Source organism: Lynx canadensis, chromosome D2 (genome assembly GCF_007474595.2).
Source record: "Lynx canadensis isolate LIC74 chromosome D2, mLynCan4.pri.v2, whole genome shotgun sequence".
In the NCBI taxonomy this organism is placed as follows: domain Eukaryota; kingdom Metazoa; phylum Chordata; class Mammalia; order Carnivora; family Felidae; genus Lynx; species Lynx canadensis.
In genome coordinates this window covers 51,974,489-51,986,797 of record NC_044313.2, presented here as the reverse complement: position 1 = coordinate 51,986,797, position 12,309 = coordinate 51,974,489, and the positions used below count along the sequence as shown (strand labels likewise).

The 12,309-nt window shown below is 35.6% G+C and overlaps 1 protein-coding gene across 9 annotated transcripts in view; it reads left to right on the top strand.

The window, feature by feature from the left end:
- Positions 1-12,309, top strand: part of SAMD8 (sterile alpha motif domain containing 8) — a 78,355-nt gene that overhangs the window by 41,209 nt on the left and 24,837 nt on the right. For 6 of the 9 annotated variants that reach the window (XM_030335094.2, XM_030335098.1, XM_030335095.1 and 3 more), the window contains 3 exons: positions 1,950-2,067; positions 6,306-6,456; positions 6,632-11,235. In XM_030335094.2, coding sequence (XP_030190954.1) covers positions 1,950-2,067; positions 6,306-6,456; positions 6,632-6,936 — 574 coding nt within the window. In that variant the 3' untranslated portion in view covers positions 6,937-11,235. Of the gene's footprint in view, positions 1-1,949; positions 2,068-6,305; positions 6,457-6,631; positions 11,236-12,309 lie in introns of those variants that run through there. The other 3 variants (XR_004344252.1, XR_004344251.1, XR_004344250.1) reach the window with 1 other exon arrangement.

The following is a 12,309-nucleotide window of genomic DNA, read 5'->3' as shown; positions in this document are numbered from 1 at the left end:
CAAACGGGAAATATCACTTTTTGTGGAAGGATAGAAACTCCTCCAAAGACAGTCTTTGGACAAGGATAGTGCTTGAATGGAAGACATTGTTATCTGCTTGCAGGAGGCTCATTAGAAAAGGGATTATTTTGCACATCATGCACATCAGTCTAGCCAGTGTGGTTTGCTTAAGATGGTGTAGGAAATTGATGAATAGGGAAAGTGCTTCTTTGGCACTTCCACTAAGAAATATAAAGGAAAAAAAATTTTTTATTAAAAAAAGTATAAGGGAGGCTTCTTTCCTACTTTAGTGAGAGGAAATTATTTGATTTAAGTAAAAAGGCATAGTGAAGAAAAATTTTAAAGAACTCTAAAGTCTGTGGATCTGCTATCTGTTGTCTTTGGACACTGATGAGAAATAGGGACAGTTTCTTGAATTTTTGATTGGTTCTCCTCACCAGGAAGTGCTTGAGTCCACTGATGGGCTTCAGTTCCTAAGCAGCAGTTATTGCATCGCTTTGAAGGTGAAAAGAAAGGTTGATGATTGCTATTGTTGTCACACTCTCAGGCTGTATTGTGCTTCATTCTTTCCCATTTTCCAGCAATATTTTTAACTCTGAATTGCTTAAAACCAGAGGTGATTTAAGAACATGTGTATCACTGGTGCTCTCTGATTTAACTTTGACTCACAAGACCCAGTGAATTTGAATTTATCCACTCTTCAAAACAGGAAACTGTGGTAGGTTTAGCAAAGCATAGCAGTGGCCAGTTAAATGCAAGTTTTGATGTTTAATTTGTCAAAGAAAGTGTTTCTCAAAATGTGGTCTTTGTACTACTTTCATTAGACTCACCAGGCTTCTTGTTAAGATGTAGATTCCTAAGCTCCATCCCAGGTGTACACACTAAAATTTGAGATGTCTTAACCTGTGTTCAATGCTTTTTTGAGGGTGGGAAGAGCATTTCAAAAACGTGTAAAGCATAATTCCTGTTTTTAAGAATCTTATAGTCTGTTTTGGTTTAAGGCATTTAAAAAAATAATATGACAGTACAAGTGATATTACAGTGCAGTTCAAAATTTTAGGTTTACTTAGTATAAAACTTGGTATTAAAAAAACAGTATTTAAAAAAATTTTATTTTTATTTTTGAGAGAGAGAGACAGAGCACAAGTGGGGGACAGGCAGAGAGAGAGGGAGCCACAGATCTGAAGCAGGCTTTACGCTCTGAGCTGTCAGCACAGAGCCGGAGGCGGGGCTTGAACTCATGAACTATGAGATCATGACCTGAGCCAAAATCAGACACTTAACCAACTGAGCCACCCAGGCACCCCAAAAGACTTAGTATTTTATACCTTACGTTTAACTTAGGAGAAGTTAGAGAATGTTTATTAGATAGCTACTATCGGTAACCAATTTACGGTGTTATTAATCAGCAAAAAATTCCCCAGAATCATGTGTTTAGTTTTACCTCTTATAAAATAAATAATTTATGAGCAATAGATGAATAACAGGGCTAACATTAAGCTAAGAATCAGGCTAGGTACTAGTCTTACTTCTTTCTCACTAGCTCCTTTACCTTCTCTTAGCCATATTTTCTTATCAATGAAATGATGCTCTTAGGTCTGCACTGTCTAACATGGCAGGTACTAGCCACATCTGGCTATTTAAATTAATGAAAATGAAATAAAATTAAAATTCAGTTCCTTGGTTGTACTAGTCACATTTCAAGTACTCAGGAGCCACATGTAGATACCTTATTAGTGCAGTTATAGAGCATTTCCATCATTGCGGAAAGTTCTATTAGACAATGATGCTTTAGATTGAAGAATTCTCTAAAATTTCTGTCCTCTTCAAAGAGTCTAGTTCTAGTGGTTTTCCTGTCTGTTCTTCCTTTAAGTAAACACTTGATGCCTGGAGTTTTTTGGTTTGCTTTCTTCTGATCTTTCTCTCTTTTTTGGTCACTCTGTTCACAGGTCAATACTTCTTCGAAGGCTCTGTAGTCTGATGGGTACTGTGTTCTTGCTTCGCTGCTTTACCATGTTTGTGACCTCCCTCTCCGTGCCAGGACAGCACCTGCAGTGTACTGGAAAGGTAGCCTGCTACCTCTTCATCATTCTTTCCTTTTGTTCTTGGTGGGTTGTTGGCACCATATATGTAATAGGGCTAAGATTTTGCTTTTAATAGTAAAATGTGCTTTTAAGTATTTTCAATATCTGTAAGAAATCTCTATAGATTTCTAGATCTATAGATCTCTGTAGATTTCTAGAAATAATTTGGTAGTAATCTTAAGCCAAAATCTACCTCCCTGTTACATCAGTCCATTGAAACTGGTTCTGTGCCGTGAAGCTATAGCAAGCAAGTTCCTTTTGGGGCGCCTGGGTGGCTCAGTCGGTTGAGTGTCCGACTTTGGCTCAGGTCATGATCTCACTGCTCGTGGGTTCAAGCCCCACATTGAGCTCTGTGCTGACAGCTCAGAGCCTGGGGCCTGCTTCGGATTCTGTGTCTCCCTCTCTCTTTGCCTCTCCTCCCCTGCTCGTACTCTCTCTCTCTCTTTCTCTCAAAAATAAACACAGAAAGAAAAGAAAACAAGTTTCTTTCAATTGTCATTTTCCCTTTCCCACTATCCTGAACATCGTTAGTTCCTCATACGACATGACTCTGGTCCCTTCAGTGTCCTTATCACTCCTTTTTTAAAAGTTTTGCAGTTTGACCGTATTCCATTTAAAGCATTCTAAACTCTATTCTAAACTTTACTCTTTCCTGGGGTATACTATACTAAATAATGGCTGATTTATTGTTTTTGTTTTAAACTTTGTAGCTTGTTTTGCTATATTGTAGACATATCTTCTCTTTTGATTAAATTGAGAGAGGAGAGATTATGCAGATGGGAACAACAACAAAACCCAGATAACAAAAAATTTTAAAAACCTGAAAACCACCTATACTATACAAAATTGGCCTTTGAGACTCATTAAATTTGGACAAAAGAATTTATTATCCTACTATTATAAACTTCCATGCTTTAGTTATGTATTCCCTAATATTCAAATGTATGCGTTAACAGCTTTGTTGTTATTTTAATATTCTTTGTAAAGTGTAAAACATAATTGTCAGGTCTTCTATTGCAATGTAAATAGCTGAAATGCCAGCAAGGGAAGATTAAGCAGCCAAAGGAGATCAAGAACTAAAAATACAGCCCTGAGCTGAAGGGTAACAAAACTTTCTCTAGGTATTAGGACACTGACCAGTAAGCAAGGGGGAAAGGTTAATATGACACTTAGGATTTCGTGTAAAGGAAATGTTTTATTTTTCTAAAAATATATAAATTGAAAAGTGAAAGCTCACATGGGGCTCAATTGGTTAAAAAGACTTCAGCTCAGATCTTGGTCTCACGATTCATGAGTTAAAGCCCTGCATTGGGCTCGCTCTCTCTCTCTCAAAAATAAACATTAAAAAAAAAAAAAGTAAAAGCTCACGTAATTCCCTCTTTCACCCATCCCATAAATAATACTATTAACAGTTGGGTATATAGCCACATAGACTATTTTTAAGCATGCTTACACATTCACATAAGTTTATATAATAGATACTTTTTAAATAAAAGATGAGATTATATTGCAGATATTGTTCTTTTAACTTATGTTTTATTTAATGTTAATTACTTTTTTCAAAAGAAATGCATATGGTTATACCTCATTTTTTTAATAGCTGCAGTGTCCCATTATATGATTTACCAGTTTCCAAATGATACACATTTATGTTGTTTCCAAATCTTACTCTTTATAAACAGTGCCTTTGTAAACATCCTGGTGCATTTATTTATTTTCACTTATTTAAACATCTACTTAAGATAAATTCCTGGAAGTGGAATTATGACCTCAAAGAACATGAGCATTAAAAATAGTGATGATATTGCTCAAATGTTTACCAGAAAAGACAAATTTTTCACTACTACCTACACTGTATGCATATCAGTTTTCCCACTCTCATGCCAGCACTACTTATTATCAATTTTTAGAGTCATTGTCATTCTGATTAATGAAAGATAATGATATGAGACTTCTACGGTCTTATGTTTTCTATTTAAATCTTTACTCTTCTGAATTTGTTTCTGTACATGGTGTGAAATAGGGATAGAACAATTTCCCCCAAATAGTATGGCAATTGATTAGAAGAGATTTTTTTTTTCAACGTTTATTTATTTTTGAGACAGAGAGAGACAGAGCATGAATGGGGGAGGGGCAGAGAGAGAGGGAGACACAGAATGGGAAGCGGGCTCCAGGCTCTGAGCCATCAGCCCAGAGCCTGACGTGGGGCTCGAACTCACAGACCGCGAGATCGTGACCTGGCTGAAGTCGGACGCTTAACCGACTGCGCCACCCAGGCGCCCCTAGAAGAGATTTTTAAAAAGAAATATATAAGCTTATTACACTGAAAAGAGAATTTCCTGTAGCTGAGGGATTTAATTGTTGGGTCAGCCACTAAAGAGAATAATATACATACGTAGCACTACAACATGTACTACAAAAATAAATTAGGTACCATTCCTCTATAGTATGGATAACCCTTTTTCTGTCTCTAATGACTGTTTTTCATTATCAGTTAGTTATATGTGGACATTTCTATTCAAATTTGCCCTAAATACTGTTAATTGCTTTAAATTATAATATAACCTACTTATTGACCTGTATTATTTATTGCAGTTGTTAAAAATAGAAGGTTAAGGTGATAGTAACTAGCAATCAAGTCCCTTACAGTGAACTCCATAGGGCATTTTCATTGAAATAAAGTAATTGCTTGAAATCTCATTCCCAGAAGTAGGAGGTTTAAGGACAGAACCAAGAACCTGCCTGTTTTTGAAACGTAGCAATGGACCCACCCTAAGGAAAGAACTACTTAAAGCAGATTTCTGTACCTTGTCTTATCAAGGCATCTTAGTCTGTTATGTTTTAATTTTTATTTTTCTGGAAGAATATTTGGGACATTTAAAATTGGAAGGGATAGGGAGACTTGAGTAACTGAGAAATGATTGCTTTCTTTTGACTGGCATCATTTTTTTCCTGTCCCTGGCTGAGAGATACATTTTCCTAGCAGTCTCTGTGCTTCACTGCCTAATTTCTTACTCTTACAAGAGTACTATCTCCAACGCTGTTCTTCTTAGAGGGCTTAGAGGAACCAAACCGTGTGTATTTTAGTAACTTCTCTTTCCTTTTGTCTAATAATAAATTCCTCTTCTTGTCCTGCCCTGCTTTTTTTTTTTTTTTTTTTTTTTTAAATCTAACTGGCTTTATTAAATGATTGATGAATTGGGCAGCACCCCATCTAGCAAGTAGAGTGGCATTCTAAGACTTAGGACTTTAGAATTGGTCTTCCTGGATTCACATGTGAACAAAGATTCACATCCTCGTTGTGTTACTTACTAACTGTGTGACCTCTCTAAGCCAGTTTCTTCATCTGCACAATTGAATCATTTCATAGGATTGTTGTGGAAATTAAATACAGTAACACATAAGGCACTTAGCAGTATACCTTACACATAGTAAATGCACACTAATTCTAGCAATTTTTTGTACTGTTATTATGTGTTAAATGCCTTTAAAAAAAAGTGACCTTTACTCAAACTCTTCCTCAAAATGGATTGCTTTTTTAAGCTTATGTGTGGGAGTTGGGATTAGATTTGGCTTTAAATAACAGGAAATTCAAGGTGGCATGGTTTAATAAACAAATGGTTTATTCTCTCTCATAAGAGAAATCTGAAAGTAGGTCATGTGTAATTGTATGGACCTAATTAACCACAACTCATGATTCTTCTGTCTTTCTGCTCTCCTGTATAGTTGTTGTCTCCTTCCTTTATAATTAGCCTTCCCAGAAATCTTTTACAATTCCACTTACATCTTATTTGTATAAAACTTAGTCACATAACCACACCAAACCTGTAAGGGAGGATAGGAAATGCAGTGTTTGAAATTCTGTTACCAGTTAAGAAGGGGAAAATGAATAGACATTGAATGGTAGCCATTGTCACTGTCATAGCCTATTTCTTGTTGACAAGAACAGCCAGCAAATACTACTGTATTATTGGATTAAAACTTGGAAACATTTTGTGTAATGGTGACCTTTTCACTGTAAAGGAACTTCTAGTAGAGAAACTTGAATTACATTGATTTCATGTAATTACCAGAATATTTCTGACCACTCTTTCTTGATGTCTGGAATTAGACTGGGAGTCTGGTTGCTTTCGTTTAGATCTTATTTCTAAAGCATTTGAATTTCAATGGGAGTAGATGTTCAGAAGCCCCTACCTCTCTAATCTGTAGCTTTCTTTATAGGTATATGGCAGTGTATGGGAGAAACTGCGCCGGGCCTTTGCCATTTGGAGTGGCTTTGGTATGACCCTAACTGGTGTTCACACTTGCGGAGATTACATGTTCAGTGGTCACACAGTCGTCCTAACTATGCTGAATTTCTTTGTCACTGAATGTAAGTATCTCTTTAATGCTTCCATGCATATTAGATAACTGGCTGCAGAGGAGGCTGTGGGAAGGGTGTCAAGTTCTGTGAAGAATGAAAAGGAACAGACTGATCTAAGAAACACATGACTTAGGAGCACTGGAAGGAATGTGGTTTTGAAACGATGTTTCTGTCCTTTTCCCAGATACACCAAGAAGCTGGAATTTCTTGCACACTTTATCCTGGGTTCTCAACCTCTTTGGAATCTTCTTCATTTTGGCTGCCCATGAACATTATTCCATTGATGTGTTTATTGCCTTTTATATCACGACAAGACTCTTTTTGTACTACCATACTCTAGCCAATACCAGAGCATATCAGCAGAGTAGGAGAGCAAGAATTTGGTTTCCCATGTTTTCTTTTTTTGAATGCAATGTTAATGGTACAGTACCTAATGAATATTGTTGGCCATTTTCAAAACCAGCAATAATGAAAAGATTAATTGGATAAAGACTACCTTTGTAATGGGTTCTTGATTAAATATATAGTAGTTGTCGAAAGTGAGTAACTTTGCTTTCTCCCCCTAGGTTGTTCCTGGATGCCTTGCTTTTGGGCTTATATGTTGACAAAGTAAAGTTCATATTCTGAGCAAGGCTATGATTATAGAAATCAAGAAAGAACAATCAAGAGTCCTTACATATCTGTTTGAATAGGAAGCTTAAGTTTAAGTAGATGTTTCCTGACCCTTCTTTTTCAACAAACTTAATGTTGTGATTGAAGTCAGATTGTTACCTTTACCTGTTGAGTACTGGCTTGTTGAACTTAAGCAATTTGCTGGTTGAAAGTGGTTCTGTTTGTTTGTTTGTTTGTTTGTTTGTAATTTCATTAGGACTCTAGTCAAGAAATAATTTTTTTTAAGCTCCTTAATATCTTCAAGGGAAAAACCCCTACCAAGTGAGCAGTATTTGTTCTTTGAACTGATCTCTGTATTCTTGAAAATTGCAACTCTAGAAAGTAATCTGTATTACTAACAAATAATTTTTGCCTCCTGAACCATCTTTAAGAAAAGTATCCTGAACATACTAGGATGCCTGAAACCAGAAGAAAATGAAAGGGGCTATCCACGAAGTAACTGACTACAAATATGGTACTGGCATTTTTCACCAAAGATAAAACACAAGATGCAGTTCCTATTTTGTTCTGAGGGCTCAGTATGACCATCAGTCAGTATTTTTGAGGGAAAAGTGGCTGCATCCATAAAAATCAAATTGGCTTAATTTTAGTGAGGTAGGTACCTGGAACAACTTTGTGCTGTAGTTGTTAGTTAGACTTATGACAACCCAATTTTATGATATTTAATGATGTTATTTAATGAGTAAAATAGTGGAGTGTTTTACCAAATGTTAGATAAAGTTCTGATGTCTTTAAGTAGGGAGGTTTGCATGCAAAGAATATTTTTTCTATTTCTGAAAAGAAACGATAACAGGTTGCAGGCATTATACAATTATTTGGTTTAATATTTGTCATTCTTGGCCATCAGAAGTAAACAGTCTCAAATATATTTGGATATAAAAAGGTTTTGTTGTTTTTCATTTTTAAATACAATTGTGTACATACATTCTTTCTATTTTGTCTTAATTTGGCAGTCAGGAAGTGATATAACTTAGTTACTGTTTACACTAGAAATTTAGTACCGTAAGTAATCTGACCCCTGTGATAACATTTGTCACTTTGCTTTTAATGATTTTAATAGTTATGACAGTAGAATGGTTATGGAATTGGAATTTGAGCCCCAACTGATTGAGCTTAGCCACTTGGAAAACTAAGTGTGTAGTTTTTACATTCCATTTTAAAACAAGGAGTTAGAAAAAGTGCTGACATACTGAGGTCTAAAATTAGGCCACTTAGCTGAAATCTGCTTGTCATGTGGGTGAAATATTTTGTTTTTGCATTTTGAGTCCTATTCCCACCCTTGTATAAGGTACAGAGGAGCTTGAAGGGAGTGAGCAGGAAAGGAATATTACGCAAACAAGTTTCAGCCAGTGCTGAATTACCCCAATTTGAGTCTACTCTGAACATTATATCTTATTTCTCACCTGAGAAATGACACAAGGCAATTCAAATTTTATTATGATTTTAAAACTCACACTTTAGAATCTTATATCTTAAATTGTTGATTGTTTTACCTGCTAGGGACAAAAATGCCAACATTTCATGTAAGGAAACTGCATAATCATGAAAGGTGAAGGATGTTTCCTATGGCTCTTGAGGTCAAATTATGTGTAACTAGCATTCTTTCCAACTGACAGAGCAAGACAGTATTTTAGCTAGGGAGGGACTTAATGTTAGCTTTTGGAAAAATGTTTGAAGAAAATCTGTGGCAACATTAATTCAAGAATGTTAGATAGCTACTTAATGATAAATTTCCTAACGTCAGTCTTCTTTCCTTTATATGGATTCTATTCTAGAACAAAATAGAAAAAAAAAATTGTAACTAACTTTGCAGAGTGCCTAACAGCAGACTGCAATGAGGATTGTAAAATAAGTTTTCAACCTTGCATTTATCGTATCTGATTTGAGGAAAAGGTAAGCCAAATTTATAATTTATAACTAATACAAGGCAGTGTTTACATAAATTCATCATCTCCAAGTCTCTTTCTTGGAAAACTTGGACACAAAATTCTTTTCCATTTCTTTTTTTAATATGAAACCTATATTACAGTTGTGTTTTGTTTTGTTTTGTCCAGAAACTCTCCAGATTTTGTCTTTGTATTTTTTTTCTTGTTAAAATCTAAACCATTGGAAAGGTGGTATTTATATTCACATTTTGGGTATGAATGTGGCTAGGTGGAGAAGCTACATGCCTTAGATCTATATATTTTTTTGCCCTGTCTTCAGTTGCACGCTTGTGAAAGCTTATAAAATACTGAAAGTTCAGTATAGAAGGAACCAAGAAGGTTTTGGTTTGGGGAATGCAAACTGGAGGTTATATTGAAAGTCCTCAATGCATTTCTCTATGTTCCTGAGGACAGTGTAGCCTTTTTTGTCTTTTTTTCTTTTTTTAAGTCCATGCAGGACATTGTTAACTGAAGGGTAATTGAAGTTAGTAGAGAGTAGGAGATTTTGAAGAAGGCACATTTATTGTTATTACTGAATAATTTGGGAGAAACCTTTTTTGGCTTTGCTGCAAAATTCTCAAATGCCTATCCTTTCCATAACTCTCTGTGGTCAGAATTGCTGGGGTAAAAATACAACTTCCATATCTGATTAAGTATTTTTTTCGTAATCAGAAAGCAATGAAGGTGATCTTAGAACCAGTCAGCTGAAGAAATGTGGACTGTTCACAACAAAACATCTGTTGACTAAAAGACCTGCTGATTGTGTAATGATTTACACACACCACAAGTGGCTCTTTCTTACCCTGTACCTGCCTGAGTGTTGTTACTTAGAATTTCAAAAATCTTACAATTTGTAAATGGAGAACTGAGGAACCAAATCCTCTTATAGCTTATATGAAAGTCTGTTTTAGAGACATCTGTTTGGAAAGTGTTATTTATATTTCAAAGTCATATTCATAACACTAACCTGCTTTCAGTGTATTCAGCAAAAGGCAATTTCATCATTAGTTTTATAGTAAACATTTTTTAAGGATTCTTGTTCTAAAATGCTTGAGAACGTTAACCATATTCTTGTTTTAAACTCTGTGATCTAATAAATTTACTTCTTTGATAGTCTTTGTAGACCTAAGTTATCCCTTAAAAAAAGTAATTATAGTAATAGTCATGTGTCAGTTCTTTAAGGTATTCAGGCATTTGAGACAAGAAAGTTCTCTTTTAGAATAGTCCAATAGCTTTCTTAAGCAGGATTGGTTTCATTTAGATAGTTTCAAAGCCAACAAAGCATGTCAGTTTTAATGCCATCTTTACTTGGTGGTTAAGATGGTGTGCACTTGTAAAAGTGTAGCCTGAATTACCCCCTTACCTTTGTAGAGGTGACTTGTTAGTAACATCAAAAGTCAGACTGCTTCACATGACAAGTGAGAAAGGAAAGAGGTTGAGGATTTTTCCCTCTCTGTGTTTGAGAAGCTCTGAATGACTGAAATTACGATGAAAGTAGGTTTTGGTCTCCCCTCTCACCTACCCCTCACACCCAGTGAATGCCACCAATTTCAAGTAACTTAAATGTGGCCTATTATTTTGCATCAAGTTCAATAAGAATATCTATGAAATCTATAAGCCATAATTCAGCTACTGGTAAGGTTGGTTTTTAGAATATGTTCTACCCTAAATTAGCCAATGGACTTTTTATTCAGTGTACTCCATGTTTAAGCATAAGGATGCTTTGTGCCTGATGTGGAGGGAGAAGGAATACTATGATAATTTTGTTGTTATTTCAGGTCTGTTTCAGTATAAACTACTGGCTTATTAGTTAGTCATCTTAAAAATGCTTTATTTTAATAATTTTTTTTGAGAGAATCTATGGATTATTAGGACAATTGAAGTATTCCTGATATGGAACAAAGGAAGTGGAAACTGGTACTGAGCGGGGGAAGCAAAATTAGTTTGCTAAACTAAAGTGGGCATGTTTTGTTTTAAGAACACTACCTAAATGTCACTCTGTCCACAGAGGAAACTAGTATTACTTGAAGATGTGAACGTTCCTGTGGTAGCCATACCTTGAAGCACAGTATTGTATATAAGTAAATATCTTGATTCTAAATTAAATCCAGATTTAACTAATATATATTATTTTATATCTTTGTTGTATTAAAATGTTTAAAAACACTAAAAATAAAACATTTGAAAGTTGGATTGCAGTCATTTCTTTGAGCGTCTTGCATTCCTAATGCAGCTGGTCTATTTTTTATACAGTAAGTTTTTATTTTTGTGAATGATTGGGCCCAGCAACTTTAAATCTTAATATGGTATCTAGTCCCGGGCATTTACTGATTCCTAATTGTCTTTTAGATAAGCCATTTGCTCTTTCCCCTTTCTTTTGTGTAAACTAGAGAAGAAAAGTGATCTTCCTGAAGGTATAGAATAATTGTAGGTTAAGTTGAGAGGGAGAAAAGAGAAGCAAATTGCTAATTATTCTTGGACAGATTAAAGCTTTTGTCGGTTGGTTTTGGTTTAATTGTAGATTATGTTAGGAAGATGCCATCATCTTGGCAGGTCAGCTTTGGAAATAATGATGAACAGGAAAAGAAGGGAAAACAGCTGTTGGGGGTAGCTCAGTAGCTTAGAACCATGGTGTCATTGGAACACTAAGCATTGTCATAGACCATATGAACTTGATCCATGACTGAACTTGTCTTCATGATCACTACTAATTGTAGCCTCTCTAGTGGTGGCCCCAGCTGGTCTCTCTTGAGAACTCTGGGAAGGAATAATCCAGGACAGACCCTAGAGGCTGCTTGATGGAATAGAAAAGGTACTGGATTTAGACTCTGAGGGCCTGGGCATGAGTTGCATCTCTGCTGCTGTTTAAATTAGGTCTTTTCTTCCAGCTCCTCTTAACTTTATGTGTAAAATGGAGACCAAAAAAATGCCTATCTCCTAGGTTGTATCAAAGGCCAGATATGAAAGTATTCTACCCTTGCTGGTTCAGTAGCTGGTACATAATGCTGAAACACTAGTTGAATTTAGGTCAATAAAACAGGATCTGTGCCCATAGGAAATTAATAATCTATCTGGGAAGTTGACATGAAAAGGTAGCCAACAACATTTGTTAGTGGAATAAACCTGTAGTTTTGAAACTGGCAGGTTGAACTTCTTCAGGGGTAGGGGAAAGGGAATTGGAGTTTGTACCATTCTTTTCCTTTTTTTTTCTTTTAAAGAAAAAACCCAGCACATTCTATTGGGACGCCTGGGTGGCTCAGTCGGT